This window comes from Engraulis encrasicolus, chromosome 19 (genome assembly GCF_034702125.1).
Source record: "Engraulis encrasicolus isolate BLACKSEA-1 chromosome 19, IST_EnEncr_1.0, whole genome shotgun sequence".
Taxonomy (NCBI): Eukaryota; Metazoa; Chordata; class Actinopteri; order Clupeiformes; family Engraulidae; genus Engraulis; species Engraulis encrasicolus.
Window position 1 is genome coordinate 22,239,662 of NC_085875.1, and position 18,490 is coordinate 22,258,151.

General features: G+C 45.1%; 1 protein-coding gene across 1 annotated transcript in view; it reads right to left on the reverse strand.

Annotated features, from left to right (window-relative positions):
• Positions 1 to 295: 295 nt before the first annotated feature.
• The window catches only part of pacrg (PARK2 co-regulated), a 252,242-nt gene continuing 234,047 nt past the window's right edge, over positions 296 to 18,490 (reverse strand). Inside the window, exon 5 of the mRNA XM_063183831.1 lies at positions 296 to 922. Within this exon, the coding sequence (XP_063039901.1) occupies positions 762 to 922 (161 nt within the window). The 3' untranslated portion in view covers positions 296 to 761. The remainder of the gene's footprint in view (positions 923 to 18,490) is intronic.

Sequence of the window (18,490 nt, forward strand, 5' to 3'; positions counted from 1 at the left end):
CAGAGTACACAAGCACTCGCACACACCGCTGCCCAGGGTCCTAGGCCACATCACATCCCCAAACCCTCTTTCCACCAATTCACTCCCTTTATCCCATTAACTCTCCGTCACTCCACTCCTGCTTAAAACACCACCCCGTAAAGCCAGACTCCATCCCAACATAACCCATCCTAATCCTCCCCAACCCTCCCTCCCTCCACACCTCCCCTAAACTCCCTCTTTCCTCCCCTTCTCTCCCCCCTCCGCTCCCCTTCCCTCCTCACGTTCAAGAAACAACAGCAAGGCACAACAGAGATAAGGAAAGGTCAGCATCTTTTCTGCTTTACTCCGACTAGATTTCTTTTTGTCACAAACAAATAGCTGGTACAAAAAGGGGGAAATAAAATAGGGGAAAAAACCAAACATGAGCGAGAGAAGGTTTAATCAATCACAAGCCCCTGTGCGGTTCTCTGCATGTGTAGGGGGAGTCTCGGTATAGGTCTATTTGAGGTCAGGTGGTGGGTGGGTGGTGGGGTTGGGTGTGTATGGATGATTATGTGTGGGTGTGAGTTCTGGGCTGGTTGGTAGGTATAGGGAAATATAGTCCTTTGGTGTATCAGTGGGTAGGTAGAAGGGGGGGGGGGTTGTTGAATACTGGGGTGGATCAGTGTGTGTGGGTATGGGGTATCGATAATCCAGTGGTGGGTCAGTCTGTGTGTGTGATTGTGTTTGTGTGTGTGTGTGTGAGTGTGTGATGGGGATGGTGTCGGAGTGTGTGGAGTCTAGTTGAGCAGGCAGGACTCGTAGGTGGGCACCATGTATTTGATGTTGATGAAGGCGTCCGCCCCGCCGTAGCGCTCAAACACCTCCAGAGTCTCCTGGATCAGATCACCAATGTTCTGCCTCTTCTGCTGGCTGTAGTCGATACCGTCGCCAGAGTTAACTGCAGAAGACAAAGAGAGAGAGAGAGAGAGAGAGAGAGAGAGAGAGAGAGAGAGACATAGAAAGAGAGAGACATAGAAAGAGAGTGACAAACAGTGGGAGAGAAATAGAGAGGGGAGGCAGAGGCAGAGAGAAAGGGTGGGTTGGAGGGAGAGAGAGAGAGAGAGAAGAGAGGCGCCAGTTAGACTATTTTATTCCCGACTCAGCTCGGCAATGAAGCATTAAACGGCCCCAGCAGCGACGGCTGAGATCACCCCACAGCCAAACGCTCAGCTGCCCACCAGGCCTGCAGAGAGAAATATATGGGCCTCTTTAAACAAGCAACATGCTCCCCTTTGCTTACCTCTACGGCCACCAACTACATCAATACATTTGAAAGATTAAAATGCAACTGTAGAGAAAGGGGAGATACGTATTGTCTTCCAGAAAGTGCTTTCATTTGTCTACATTTTCCTGGCTAAGGGAGACTGCAAGTAAAGTAAACAGCAGTCAGGAAATCTCGATAACACCACTGGCACGGCACTAGTGTTGCTGGTGCCAGATCTGGAGCAGGCTTTGCTTAAAACGTAACAGGTAGTAGTACAAATAGTGACAGGCACTGATGGTAAAAGTCGGAAATAATTATGCCACAATGACTGTGCTCACATTGTGCCACTAGTGCCAGTGCTTCTCAACATTTTCAATATTAGCGCTCCTTTCAGCACCACAAAAGTTCCCACTGACTCTACACAGTATATGCTGTATACTATACAGCCATTAAATGCTGCTCCCTTTCTTGTGCCGAGGGGACATATTTCATTTGAAATATTGCACGTTATGAACTGGTGGTGAAATCAAACTGCAATCAAAAGGGAATGTGACTCGGTTTCGATGCCAGTGAAATTACTTTACAATATATTGCAATTGTTTGACAGACGTGAAGTGTGGTGAAAGCAAGTAAGACAAGTAGGAACGAACAATATTTCTTCCTTCATGACAGTGGGCATACTGTAGGTTTGGATTTGGATGGGGATGGGAAAGAGCATTGACTATTTGCTTTTTCAATATAATCTCTCTAAATGTAAACTCTGAAACTGTGCCAAGAGAGAACAAAGTGTAAAGTAAATGATGTGCGGTAATGAATTAAAATGTTCCAAAATAGTCCATATTTAAAAAAAAAAAAAAAATGCTGGCGCTAACCCTGCATGCAGTTGCCTAGGTACAGCCAAAACTACTCTATACTACCAGTGCTTATGCTACTCTCAACACGTTGAGGTCTGTGTGTGTGTGTCTGTGTGTCTGTGTGTGTGTGTGTGTGTGTGTGTGTGTGTGTGTGTGTGTGTGTGTGTGTGTGTGTGTGTGATGTGAACATAATGAAATGACAGATACAAATGAAAATAAACGGATCGAAGATCAGGCTGCTGTGAAAACAAGCCCCTTTGCCCCCTGGCCCCTCATTTAGACTGGGGGCCAGCCAACTCATGTGTCACAAGCACACACAGACACACAGGCACAGGCACAGACACAGACACAGACACAGACACAGACACGCACACACACGCACACAATTGACTGACAACCAATGCACACGCCTTGCCCAAAAAACACTCACACAAAAAACACAAACACACATCCATATGCAGACACATGCACACACAGTATGAGTGGTGTGCTATGCTGAGGGGCCCATATAAACATTACATCATGGCTTGTCCATGACACACACGTACGAAGACGTGGACTCTTTTAGTTTCTTGTTATCCCTTTCAGTCTCGTGCTGTTTGCCAAACAGACATACAGGCGCACGCACACATGCACACACAGACACAGACACAGACACACACACACACACACACCTCGAGTGCTGTGTGTATGTGTGTGTTGTAGATTGCTTGGAGCAGGGCTAAGCCTAGCACTACCATCCCGTTCCACCAATACCCCCCTACTGTGCCCCCCACTCCCTTCCTCTTCCTCCTTTTCTCCTCTTTCCTACCCCTCTCTGCATTCTTTTCTTCGTTCCCAACTCTGTGTCTCTATTCCCCTCCCACCCACTCTTACTGCAGGCTACTCATTATCCAAAGGATGCCAGCCACATCAATAGGAACCAGTCTAAGTGGCAAGGCTTTATCAAAGTGTTGCGGCCCGTCTGTGCCCTCCAAGTCGCATATACGCACACACGCAAGCATGCACATACACACACGCACTCACGTTCACACACACACCCACGCGCTCACCATCACACACAAACGCACGCACTCACGCACGCACACACACACACACACACACACACACACACACACACACACACACACACACACACACACACACACACACACACACACACACACACACACACACACACAGACACACACACGAATGCATGCACGCACTTACGCACGCACACACACACGCACACACAGAGGCACATAACACCCACTGCTGAGAGAGAGAAACAGAGAAAGATTTAATGCATGACTCTGACCTCATGTGCTCCACAGCTGTCACTGAACTTCAAACCCTGATCCTCTGCCTGGGACTTGTCTTTATGTGGGAGTGTGGGGAGTGTGTTTCTCAGTGGGTGCAGTGGGTGGCTGGGTGTTTTGGTGCATTTGTATGTGTATGTGTGTGTATGTGTATGTTTATGTGATTGTTCATGCATGTGTTATAACCTGTTGGCTATATGTGTGCACAAATGTGTGTGTGTGTGTGTGTGTGTGTGTGTGTGTGTGTGTGTGTGTGTGTGTGTGTGTGTGTGTGTGTGTTAGAGTTCTCAACGGGCCTGAAAATGTCAACCCGACCCTACCCGGCCCGTGGCTTTTAAAGCCCGAGCCCGATGTTACCCGACACATCACTAGAATTATCTAACCGAACCCGGCCCGAGGCCCGAAGTCGGGGGTCGAGTTTCCCCACGTTATCCTATGGAGAATGACGGGTTGTGGTGGGTCTTTAAGGGCACTTATGTGCAGTAAATTGCATAATCCACTTAAAAACCTAGTGAAAAGATATTTTCCACAATAGAAACATAATATGAAATGGGGAAACGTTCTTGCTATTTAAGCAGAATCATCCACAGCGCGATTTCAATAACCACCTCTTCACGGCAACAACAATCTAGGCCTATCCACCTTTTGTTTTGACTTCTAAATGTAGGCTTACTACATTTCCACCCCGTGTATCTGATTAAATGTAGGCTACGTGAAGTTGCCCCTCCCTCCTTGTTTGTTCATATGCGTGTATGAGATGGAAAGCCTGGCTGTGCCAAACATTGTTTAAAAGTTTCATAAAATTTTGGTCGGCACACAATGTTTTGGACATACTAATTTCTAGTGGAATCTGGGCTACGGTTGGTGCATTGATCAGCCATGTAGCAAAAAAGACAGATAGCCTAGGTGAGAGGATGGGATCTTCCTCGGCTGGCGAGCGCTCCGCATGTGTGTGCGCCCAAAGACCCGACAGTTGCTTAAAAGTCAATTTGAGCACGAAAACAGCAAAGACAAGGTGATATTTCATTCAAACAGGGCCTACACGCTCCAAATAAAACATTTGCTGAGGGGATTTTCAACCAGACCGCAGCGCGAGCAGACAGTCAGTGTGAAAAGCCAAGTCTACCGGCACCTTCGCTGCCGCTCGCTTACCATCGGTGCACGAGCCATTTAAATAGTGAAGTGGCATATCGCAACAGCACATGCGGATTAGCCAAATTATATGCAACAAAGTTGCCAACAAAGCGTGGATTTAACGTTTAGGCCTAATACGCATATGCCAACGTTGTGTGAATACGTGGAAAGGATAACCTAATTGGAAAGCCACTGTCCTTTCTAGTATAGCCTATGTAGAAGACCGCTTCGGTTTCGTTTCACCTCATGGGGAAAACATAATTTCCATGCACTGCATTTGCTGAGACTACTAAGCAATACAGTTAGCGATCAAACTAAAAATATTGGTTGTTGTCATTACAACATTTAATATGCTAGGCCTACTAGGCCTATGGCTGTTGTTTAAAATAGTCATTGGATTGCCAACCGTTGTATTAAGAAACAAAAGTAGGCCTATGGTTCCATGAGCTGACATGGGACTCAATATCGTTAAAATTGCATCTAAGAACTTTTTTCCCGTTTTTATTAGTTTGCGTAATTGTAGCCAATGTAGTTTTTCTGTGCGTTCCGGGACCTCTTTCCAACTCATCATCGCTGTGATGTGATGTTTGTTTTGCGTTCTGGTACCTTGTGATTTACAAATTAAGCACTGCGCAAGGTTGCATGCAGCAGGCCTACATATATATAGATAGATAGATTGTAGGTCTAGGTTTACTGACCCATCAAGGGGAAATTCGCCATGATTCACGGTAAACAGCAGAACTGATTTTTTTTTTCACTGGGCGGAAAAGATTGAGCCCGCAGACCGAACCGACCCGAGCCATATGCTTATATTTTCGACCCGAACCCGGCCCGAATCCAAAGGGCCCGTCGGGTTTTTCGGGCTGACCCGACCCGTTGAGAACTCTAGTGTGTGTGTGTGTGTGTGTGTGTGTGTGTGTGTGTGAGAGAGAGTGTGCGTGTGTGTGGGTGTAGGCATTGCAGCAGTGCAGTTGGTGCGCTGGTGTTTTATGGGTGTGTGTTGGGGTTACTGCTAGTGCTGCTTTAGGGTGCTGCTTTAAGATGTCTCTTCCTGTGTCTTAAGCCTCTTAAGTCCCCACTCATAATGCACGCACAGATTCACAGACGCACCAACGCACACATGCACGCACAAAAAAAATGAAGGAACGCACACAATTATACATGCATATTAACTGTCCCTCAATGAAAACATTTGTCACTCCACACACAGGGAGAGAGACAGAGAGAGACAGAGAGTGGAGACAGTCAGCCACAGTTAACCCACTTGATGAGTGAGGATGTACACCAAATTATGCTGTGAGGTGCGGTTCCACCAAAATCAAGAAGGTGAGCGAGCAAGTGAGGTGAGGATGTGTGTGTGTGTGTGTGACTGGTACTATATGTAAAAGTGTGTAGCCCTTAAGATCTATGAACATGTCAAATACCTTTTCCAAAATATTTGGATCTTCTACCCTAATCAAATGTGTGTGTGTGTGTGTGTGTGTGTGTGTGTGTGTGTGTGTGTGTGTGTATGTGTGTGTGTGTGTGTGTGTGTGTGTGTGTGTGTGTGTGTGTGTGTGTGTGTGTGTGTGTGTGTGTGTGTGTGTGTGTGTGTGTGTGTGTTTGTGTGTACTGTAAAGCCTAATTTATGCTTTTTTGCGCAGACGTGCACAGAGCCTCTCCGTCCGTCAAATCTGTCTCTGTGTGCACCTAAAAAAAATGCCTGCAGTCTGACGACTGTACTGTAGCCTTGTTTCTCCACCGAATGTAAACAGACATCGGCAGACTCATAGTTTCCAAGCTTGCATTTTCTGCACGTAAAAAAACGGACTTCGGTATTTCAAATGATGATACCAGTTCATTGCCTTTGCAGTTGGTGTAAATGTAGTGTTTTCAATGTAGTGAAGGAAACTCGCGCTATTCCAAATGTGGCTCGCGACATGAGACCTCGTGCACAGATCCATAGGAGTAAAAACTAGTTTGCGACCTGCAGACCAAAAGGAGGCAGTGGCAGAACTGTAACTTGCCCTTAAGAGATAGGGCGTGTCTGAAGGCAAGTGGTGATGTCTTAAAATAGCAGCTTCAGCCTCTGGTGTCCTGGTGGGACCCCGGTCGTACGCTACTGAGCCTGCCTGCCACAGGTTCAGGCCATTAGCTGATCAATATTTAACGCAAGAAGCATTCAGTGGGAAACCTGCTGCTTTGAAGCATACACACACGCACACACCCACACCCACACCCACACACTGCACAAAAAGACACAAATGATTTCATGCACACAAACAATATAAGGTTATAAGGTTATCAGACACAACAGTTATGAAAAACCCTAGTGTGACAGAGCGCAACGCGTCTGCCACTTTAAGAGCGGTTCCTCCCGCTTATGGTTTCAATGTTGCAAAGTGCATGGACTAAAACCCCAGTTGCAAAAGACATTCAAAATGCAATCCGGGTTGTATATGTTTGCTGTGGGTTTTGGGGAGGTGTACAAGCACGTTTTGTGCGGGTACATTTGTTTCACCTTTTAAATATGTAAACCAGAAATGTTTGTTACACGTGGGTCAGAACAAAGACGCGACACAGGTTTTAAACAGCGCAAACGTTTATTAACTTTTCAGCGTAAACAACAGTAATGTTAAGATTCTTTCAGTGCGCACATTTAACTTCTGAATCCTTTTCATGCTGTAGTTTAGTAACATCATGGTTAGCTAAAATGTTTGTTGATACTTACCTGTCGTCTTCCGTGGGCAGGACCAAAACAGACTGAAGGTCTGGAAGCACTTTTCACTGTGTCTCCGCGATGCGCGGGAAATGGTTAATTAGTCCGGAGAAAATTTAGTTTGGAAACCTTACTTACAGTAAGTCTTCTATGAAATATTTGACGTCAGCACATTGTTGTTATATTGGTATACATGTGTTTCCTGGTGAACCAGAAGCTATGTGTTTACGCCCAGGGGGCTGGGCTACACAATCCTTCTGGTACACCTGTGATTCGCTCTCCTCCTCCGTTTTCGAAATAACCGGGGCAGCACGACGAATCAGGATCGTAGGGAGGGATTTCAGTGGGTATGACGTTTATCGAACGCAACACCCTCCCCCAGGGTAGTTCGGCTGTGCCCGCCCCCTCCCTGAATCACAACAGTAATGGCGGCGTGCGAGGAGTTATCATGCGTCGGGATGGAAGCAGCAATTTCAGCGGTGTTATCCAAAATACCTCAAGTTGATTTTCTAAAGGACGTTGTTCTGTTTTGGTTCCCGACCTGGCGGCTCTTACGTGACGACACGTCCTACGTCACAAAGCTTCAACGTGAGTGGTCGAAGTGTCATGTCATTCATATGAGGTTGCTCCAACCGTGTGCAAGCATCTTTTGACTAAACCCCGCCTGCGGAGAGGCATGAAAGGGCAGTGTGCCAGTAGCCTGTTACTTACAGGCTACTGGTTCACCAGGAAAATACATGTGTGGAAAATGTTTAGAACTGTTAAACTATTTCTAGATGCATTGATTGATTTTAATTGTGTCACGACTGTGAGATAGTCTTTTAAATATGCGCAGCTCGGCTCATTCGAGAGATGGCCGCTGCACTGAGAGGACGCATGTCTTGAGCTCTGTGAGATACTGACAGAAGAGAGTAGCCTAGCTTCGTGGGCTATTGTACCAACCTTTGGTTTTGTGCTTATCAGTGTTTTTGTTTGTCATGTTTTGTGGAAACTGCCGGCTAAGGCCGGCCGCACACTGGCTCCGACAGCACTGCGGCGCACTTTTGCTTCCGACAGAATTCGGACCCCCAAACCCAATTTCACATGAACATTGCATTGATAGTCAATGGGCGACGCTGACAAAATAGAACTTGTCTCTAATTGCTATCCGACATCGGCGAATGTCCGCGGACATCGGCGCCAGTGTGCATGGTTCTATTGAAAACAATGGAATCGAATTTTAGCTGAGCAGTGCTCAGCACTTTATCGGAGCCTGTGTGCGGAAGCCCTAAGAAAATAAAAGAAATCTATTTTTGCACATTCCTTGTTTTGCTTATCATTCTGACTGACCACTCCATCCACTCGGCACACTCTATTACACGTAGACTCAAAAATCTACCTCTACGCTTCACACACTACTCAACCATACTGGCGAACAGATGAGGACCAGCTGGGCTGATGGCGGTGTGAACTGAGAGCTGGGTGGAATTGGAAACTTGCACATGGGTCCACACCTGATGCAAGCATGACTAAGCCTGATCAGAAGGCCTTCTATGCCTCTCGCTTTTGAGCATAGTGTGTTACATATGTGTACCCGTGTTTGTGTGTGAGTGTGCATGTCTACGTGTGTGTGTGTGTGTTTGTGTGTGTGTGTGTGTGTGTGTGTGTGTGTGTGTGTGTGTATGTGTGTGTGTGTGTGTGTGTGTGTGTGTGTGTGTGTGTGTGTGTGTGTGTGTGTGTGTGTGTGTTTGTGTTGAAGAGAGAGAGAGAGAGAGACAGAGAGAGAGAGAGAGAGAGTGTGTGTGTGCCCATGTACTGTATGTGAAATGTGAGTGGTGTGTGTGTGTGTGTGTGTGTGTGCCCATGTATGTGAAATGTGAGTGAAATCTGTTGTGCATCAGATGGCATGAGGGAGAAGAGCCTTGATAAGCACCCACTTGCCCTCTGCACCGCTTGGGTTTTCTCACATACCGACACCGACATCGACACCCACACCCACACCCACACCCACACACACATTCACATTCACGGAAAGGAGAAGAAGAGCAGCCTTTTTGTCTCTGTGCTGACACGCACACAACAGAAAACTTTCATCTCAGTCATAATGAATCCACTTCCGAGATTACATTAAAAAACACTAACATGGCCAAAACGCTGACAAAAGGGGAGAGACAGGGAGGGAGAGAAAGAGGGAACAAATTAAACAAAGGCAGTAGCCAATGAGAGCGAGTGTGTGTGTGTGTGTGTGTGTGTGTGTGTGTGTGTGTGTGTGTGTGTGTGTGTGTGTGTGTGTGTGTGTGTGAGAGAGAGAGAGAGAGAGAGAGAGAGAGAGAGAGAAAGAGAGAGAAAGAAAGCGAGAGCGAGAGAGACAGAGAGAGAGCAAGAGAGAGACACAGACAGACAGACAGGCAGACAGAGAGTGAGAGAGCAACGTGCCCTCTCTACAGCCAGAGCCACAGGCAGGCCAACCTTGGCCTAAATACTAAAACACTGTTGCTAGGGGGATTGTCCACCTGCCGGTGTCTGAATGTGCCTCTGCTAGTGAATGTGCGTATGACATACGCCGTATGTCTTTATGTTTGCCAGTCTGTGCGGTTATTCGAGTTGCAGGATTTCATAGCTATACATGACTTAATATTAGCATTGTAGTATTTTTTCAAAAGAAATTTAGATTTACATGTTTCACTCAGGTAAACAGGCTGGCAGACGGGTGAAGAGACAAAAAACAAGACAAAAAAGACAAAGGAAAAGACAAATAGATAGACACACACAGCCGCTTTGTAGACCATAGACACAGACTTTGAGGCCTCTCATTCAACTGTTCTCAGCAGCTGTGAAACATGTGCTATGGGACCACAGATGCAGGGGTCTGATCCTAGTATGCGTGTCTGATCCAAATGTGTGTGTGTGTGTGTGTGTGTGTGTGTGTGTGTGTGTGTGTGTGTGTGTGTGTGTGTGTGTGTGTGTGTGTGTGTGTGTGTGTGTATCCTTTGCTGGGAGTATCTGGTTTGACTTGTGTGTGCTGGATCCAGACAGACAGCCCAAAGGCATAAAAGCAGACAGGCAGATAGACAGAAAGACTGCACATGCGCGTGGATGCACATACAACAAAAAGGGTTTAGCAGCATTTCCTCTATTCCTCCTCTATCCACCTTGAAGGCAGAGGTATGAGAAGAACCCCCATTCCCCCCCCCCGTCTCGTTTGTGACAGATGGATTTCATCCACTGATATATACTGTATGTATTGATCCTGTAATATATATTGATTGCTCCGTCCTAAATTTCCAAATTCATACTTGAGAACAAGTGCTGATAGGACGACGGCTGCGTTCGACTGTCAAACAAAATAATTCTAAAAGAATTCTAATTGTAAATCAAATCAACTAACAATGCTCATTGGTCATTTAAACAATTTTAATAGATCGCTAAAATAAAGGGTAAGGGTAAATATTTGGGTAAATATTTGGCTTGTTCGAAATGGCCAAGAAACTACTGTTTGAACGAAATAGAGTAGGCTCTGCAAGAACTGGCAAGCAGATGCATTGTTTCAAGTCTTCTACAGAGATGAATGGGAAATGGCGACTTTTTTTTCCGGCCTCCGGGTCTAGTCCCACTCCCTGCCATTACCTCGTTTAAGAATCGAACGTACAGCATCCTTCTATTCAGGTCAATGGTTTTATCCACTGAAATGTGCCTTCTGAAACTCCATCTACGTGTAAACGAGATGCCAAAACCAACGCACTTTCAAAAATATATAATAATATAATAAGTGTAAACAGCTCCCTAGTGGAGATAAGAGAAGTAGCTCCTGGTCCTCCTTTAACAATGAAGAGAGAACAGAGGAAGTCTTTCAGATGAAAGGTCCAATTCAAACAAATAGGCCAGTTGCTCTCAGCTTTACTCTTTTGACTCATAGTAGCCAAGCTGGTCAGGATACCCTCATTAGACTGCTGTTTGTGAGCACAGACAGACAGACAGACAGACAGACAGACAGACAGACAGACACACACACACACACACACACACACACACACACACACACACACACACACACACACACACAGACACACACACACACACACACACACACACACACACACACACACACACACACACACTCTGAGCTCCACCTGTCAGCCATGGCGCCTGTTGGTGTCTGTCAGGCCGCTGGCCTCCCCGTGTGATCCCGGTGACTCGGGGACAGGGCCAACAGCTGCGTCCTTCCTGTTCTGCCCCGGGTAACATGCCCTCCATACCCTCCACACACACACGCACACACACACACACACACACGCACGCAAGCACGCACGCAGGAGCGCACACAAACACACATGCACACAAACACACTCACACACGCACGCAGGCACGCACACACACACACACACACACACACACACACACACACACACACACACACACACACACACACACACACACACACACACACACACACACACACGTATGCACAAACACATACACACACACACATACACGAAGGCATACACACACACACACACACACACACACACGTATGCACAAACACATACACACACACACATACACGAAGGCATACACACACACACACACACACACACACACACACACACACACACCCTTCCCCCTTCCTTTCGCACACAATCACACACAACAAAAAGCTACACACATTCTGATAAACGGGCACACAAAAAAACGCACCATCGCGGCCCTGTGCATGTCTGTCTGCCCTTGTCAAAGCGAGGGTGACAGATTTGTCCTGGCCCCCTCTGCTCTTACCACTCTCTCAACACTCTACTGCCGCTCGCTCAAACTCATGCTTGCGCAAGGCGCACACATACACACACACAAACACACACACACATGCACATGCACACACACAACTACACTGTAGAAATCAGAAATGGAAGGTGAAAAACACATTCTCCCATTGTCGAGAGAAAGAGAAAGAGAGAGAGAGAGAGAGAGAGAGAGAGAGAGAGAGAGAGAGAGAGAGAGAGAGAGAGAGAGAGAGAGAGAGAGAGAGTTAGCCATGTGGAAAGGAAACAAGCAGCCTTCTGAATGAGGCTTCTAAAAGACAACCTAGTAAACCACAAAACACAAACAAACACACACACACACACGCACACACACACACACACACACACACACACACACACACACACACACACACACACACACACACACACACACACACACACACACAACCACTGAGGAATGCAGTTAAGCAGCATGATCTGGGCAGCAAAGAGAAGTTTAAACATATCTGTACAGAATTCACACCCACACCCACACACACACACACTAGCACACTATCACTATTGGGCAATAAGTGGGTTAATTGTGATTCCGATAGCAGAGGTCGAAAAAGCACACACACACACACAGGGCCGGATTAAAAAGGCCAGTTGTCCCTAGGCTACAGGTTGCTGTAAGCCCCCACAGAGGGGAAATTTTGTGACAAAATTCTAGAAGGCTCATAAGATCATCCAGGAATTGAGGATAACTTGTCTGCCAAAGAAAGGAGAGGAGCATGAATACTATTTGACAGTCTATTTGACTCAACATACAAATTTATGTTGTTAGTTTTGTTGCAATTCTGCCATAACTGACTCGAAGTGTGATATTTGTTCAATTCAATCCTCTCTTCAAACTGATTTTGATATTGTGCAAAAATGGTTCTTGAATAATGGGCTAATACTCAACAAACTTAAGTCTCATAGTATGTTATTTTCCATTAATTCAGGTAAACACATTCAAGCAAATAGTTTAATGGTTAAATTCTTAGATGGTACAGTTATGGAAAGTGTAGATGAATTCAAATATCTGGGTCTATGGTTGGACTCACATCTTTCTATTAGGCCTCACATTGACTCAATTGTTAAAAAGATAAACTTTAATTTAAGAGAGCTCAATGAATTGCTTCACTCAAGATACACGATTAAAAATTGTTACCCAACTTTTATTTCCTATCATTGACTATGCGGACACTGTGTACATGAACACAACTCAATCCAATCTTAAATCTCTTACTGTTACTCATACTAGCATATGCAGATTTGTCTTGAGGTGCCCATTCTTGACCCATCACTGCGATATGTATCAGGGAATGAATATTATATATTATATATATACGACGGTTTCACTGGTTTCAGTTCATTTATAAATGTAAATTTTTCAATTATCCTCTTTATTTAAGACAGTACTTACTTTCTTATAGCTCATCATATGCCTTAAGACACCATGATAATGTTTTCTTTTCTGTTCCAAGAATTTCCAAAGAGATTGGACGACGTGCATAGGACTGGGTACCGAAATTCAATTCTTTGATGGAACCGAATTAAAAGCCAAGGTTCTACTTGGCATTGAAACGTGCCTTGTCTGTCGGTTCCACGTTTCGGTTCCTGAAGTCTGACTGTCAGAGCCATCAAATGTGTGTTTAAGCACGCGGCCATTTCAGCCAATCATAAGTGTCATAAACTGACCACGCTCCTCCTCTTCCCGTTTCGCACCTCATTGATTAGACAGCTGATATTCAACCAGCTGATTGTACTATTGAGAAACAAAAACATGCCGCCGAAAGCGTGGCTATATTTCAGGAAAGTAGATAAGGAGGAGCGCGCTGCAATATCTGCGATAAACTAATAGGCTATCATGCAAGAATGGCAATACATCCAACCTGTTCTTGCACCTGCTCTTGCATTCGATTAACTTGCGTGCAGAGTTGCAGCATCTTTACAACGGCAACACCGTCAACCTCAACCATGACCTCGACTCTTCAGGAAGATGTCTCTGACTCCTTGGAAACATGTTTTTCCATGAAAAGAGCTAACTTAGAAAGAACTGGTCTTGTGTTGGGGACGTACAAATGTAGCCTATTTAGACCGTCGGTTTAATTCGAGGGAACAAAGAACACAGCGACAAAACAGATTTCCTCTCTATCCGGCTGGAGAATAACGCCATTGTTTACTTGAAGTAGCGGCCGCTTAAGGTTAAATAACTGTGGATTGAAAGAACATAAAAACGTTCCGTAAAAAACTGTAAAAAGCTAAGAATCTCAGCTTTCGAACAAGCCCTAACACATGTCTGTAGGTCTAGGTTAAGGAGATCGCTGGCTGTTAGGAAAAAAATGACGAGATAAAAAAAATGGATGGAAAGCGCTATTTTTTCACTTGCAACAGCGGCCGCTTACAGTTCAATAACTTTTGAATGAAAGAACATAACAACGTTCCGTAAAAAACTGTAAAAAGCTAAGAATCTCAGCTTTCGAACAAGCCCTAACACATGTCTGTAGGTGTAGGTTAAGGAGATCGCTGGCTGTTAGGAAAAAAATGACGAGATAAAAAAAAATGGATGGAAAGCGCTATTTTTTCACTTGCAACAGCGGCCGCTTACAGTTCAATAACTTTTGAATGAAAGAACATAAAAACGTGCCGTAAAAAACTGTAAAAAGCTAAGATTCGCAGCTTTCGAACAAGCCCTAACACATGTCTGTAGGAGAAGGAGATAGCTGGTTATATATATATTTAGACCTATATATTTTATAGATTAGGACTCTTTAGCTTAGATTCACCATGGCGTGAAAGCACAGTGTTGTCGCGGCTACTTGCAGCAGCTGATCATACGGCCCAGTTCTAGTCCCTGTATGGAAATGCGTGCGAGACAGCACCATCAAGCCCCCGTCAAGTTTCATGGATATTTATGAAGCCTAGTTGTGTTAGAACAGTTCTGCAGAACCTAGTAGAAAAGCCCCAGCTGTCGACAGACTGGGTAGCGTAGGCTACATTAAAAAATCATGTCAGGCACGCTTGACATAGGATTGGTACCAGAAGTGAAGTTGCACCGTACAGCAGAACAATTTTAATCAGACATGAGTACATTTATCAGTATCAAAACCGTTTATTATACTTGCCAAGCCATGCCGAGAGGACAACTTGCAGCATGCAATTAATCATGAACACTGTATAGAATTAAATGCCTTTAACCCGCCATTGCTTAAGTCACGATGAGCGCCGCCTTGTGGCAGGCAGGGAAACTCATGATTTGCAGACCCGTTACGCCATCTACTGGCCACTTTGGGTAACTGCAGGTTTAATTCAGGGTTTCTAGGAACCGAAAATGGAACCGTTCTGGTACCGGAACCGAAACGAAGGAACCGGAAATGGAACCGGAACCGAAAATTGTCAATCAATACCCAGGCCTAGACGTGCATTTCAGTTTAAAGCCCCTTCTGATTGGAACAGCTTACCATCCTCTTTAAAGAAGAAATGAAACGAATATTAATTGTTGGAATTTTACAGTTTGTGCTGCATATTGCAAAAGTTCCAAGCTTTGTGATTAAAACAAGATATTGTGTGTGTAATAATTTATCCGGGAAGTCATGTTAAAACGTGCTCAAAATGAGCAATATTTTGTCCAGTAGTGCGAATTTATTGTCTTATGCGTGACGTCATAAGGTTGACACAGTCCAACTCCGAACCCACAAAGTTATAGTAGTCAATTGCGGCGTCTATGGCTAGTAAATCAAAGCACAGTGGAAAATATTGTGTTCGTGGCGGTCCAAATGGTGCAAGTTGCAAGAAGTACAAGCTTCACTGAAGGCATCTCACTGCACAAGTTTCTTTAAGTCAAAATTACTGGAACTGTTGCTGACAAGGAGAAGGCAAAACAACGCTGATCGTAGGAGGCATCGGCTTTTGAAGAGACCTAGATCAATGTTGTGCTCCGGGCGTTTTCCACCCCTCCTGTTGTTTACCTTAAAAATCTGGAGACCGTGGACATGGTTGGAAATAGACTCCTCGACTACTACAAGCAGTGTCTATGGATAGCAGGTGTGCCGAAGGATATCTCTAGCTCGAGTGCGACGACGGGTGAGTCTGGCAGACAGCCACTTAGCAGGATAGCAGCATGCTAAAGATGCTATTCCTCTCTGCCATTGTAGCACGGGACTCACTAGTTCGACGCCCTTTCGTGACTTACCGCTTACGTCATACGACCCTAAACCTAATCCTAACCCTAACCTTAACCCTAAACCTAACCCTAAACCTAACCCTAACCTTAACCCTAACCCTAACCTTAACCCTAAACCTAACCCTAACTTTAAATCGCTAATTTGAAATGTTTGATTACCATGTGAAGTCACGAGAGGGCGTCAAACTAGTGGGTCCCATTGTAGCACCCTAGTACTAACGCGAGGACCCTTGTTAGACTAACAAGGGTCCTCGGTCAATGCGCTGCGGGTCGAGGCTGTGTTTCGTTACGACTCCATGACCGTCGGTACGAAATCGCCCCTGCATCCGAGCACGAACAGCTGTGTTGTGTAGAATATGACTATCCATGGCCGGCGGTCGTGCAGTTATTGTGTTGCAACAACAGCCCCTGAGCACGAACATCTAAAATATACCTACCGACTTCCAAATTGTCGCATAATGATGGGTATAGCGCCATTGTTTATTAAGATTACATTAAAACCATGCTATTGGGCTAGCTCATCATAGGCTACGTTTTTAAAGTAGCTGATAGTGCAATTTCGCTAAGTTTCAACATGTCAAAGACAGAGCGCAGCAGCCAAAGCATCGTCCGTCCCCCCACGTTGCCATAGGTTAAACAAAAAAATAAGTTAGATGCCGCGCTGGTTGATCGGTATAATAATTGAGATAACGCCATTGTTTAACCCTTTAAGCGCCAAAGTCGCAGAATTGCGACGGTACGTCATCATGAACAAAAGCGCATGTAGATCAAACCAGCGGTCTTAATAGTGTTCATCCTCCCTACCAGTAGTTGGCAGACATGCTACCCTTTCAAACAAGACTACGATTGCGTCATTGTGTAGTTCACAGAGTCTTTGGTGAAGCAGTAAAAGACGCGACATGTGACGCGACCACAAAATGCGGAAGTAGCCACTTTGCGTCTTTGACTCGAGGCGTACGAGTTGGGTTTGTGTTGTTATCAGTGAACTATCAGCGAGCTATTTCATCATGGCTAGTGAGAAGTTGAATCGTGATGAAGTTCTGAGCATGTTATTTGCCTATTCTGACTCCGAAGGACAGCTTTTATCTCACGAGGAGGATAATGATCGGACGAGCACTCTTTGTTTACCGTGGCGAAACTTCCGAAGATGCCGACATGCGAAGCAATGATGTTCTCTAAGCACACACACACATTGAAACTCATTCGGTGACTTTATCCGATCTCAAGTGAGTCGGTGGTAGTGGCGAATGCAGTCGTAGTGTCCATACAGGTATTGGTGGAGGAATTAGGGGTGAGAGAAGTGGGTCTGGTAATGTTAGCTTGGGCTCCCTCCATTCAGCCCCCGGTTATGCGGGTAGCCACCTATCCGGACGCAAACGCAATAATCCTGGGATCAGACAAACACTGTTCACCAAGCAGCACACACGCACTCATTCAGTCCCTCTTTCTGACTTCTACTGGGTGGATGGCAGCGGCGAACGTGGCCATATCTCCGTATGGAGAGGTTTTGGTAATAGAACGCACGGTGAAGAGAAGACGCATAGGCAACCCTAAAACATGAATGTTTTAGACTCGTTGTTGACAATCAGACTGGTCACAGTGTTTTGACTGTCTTTGTAAGAGTTATACAAATCAGTAAAACAGCAAATAGAGACGAAAGAGGTGGAGATATATTTCCCTCAAACGGGGGAGAGGGTGGAAGGGCGCTGCGCTCTCCACGCGAGGGGGCGGGGATTGTGTTCCTGATCGGCTTCAGGTGTCAGGCTATAACGTAGCCTAATTACGTTGGACACAATACTATGGACATGATACTTGTGATTTCATACCCATTATGTTGACAGTTTGCCCATTATTTTTTTGAAATGTAAGTGACAAACTGTAGAAGTCACTGAGCTAGACTGTGCCATGATCAACCATTTTACTGCCTATACAGTGCCTGCTCCAAAGGCCATAGTAGGCTATACAGATTTAAAAATAGGCATAAATATGAATTGAATATGTGTGTGCTGACCCTTTCTGTGAAAGTTTCACAAGCTAAAAAGGTACAGGTTACAGATACAAACATGTTCGGCCCTCCAGGCAAAAGTAGTAATTGTTGCATTATATATTTCAATATTATCGCATTAGGCCTATATTATTGCAATATTACAATATACAAACCCCAACTCCGATGAAGTTGGGACGTTTGGTAAACAGTGAATAAAATCAAAATGCTATCATTTTCAAAACATTCAATCTATTCATTAGATGGAGAATAGTGAAAAGACAACATATTAAGTGTTAAAACCGAGAAAAAATATTGTTTTGGGGGACATATGTACTCATTTCTAAT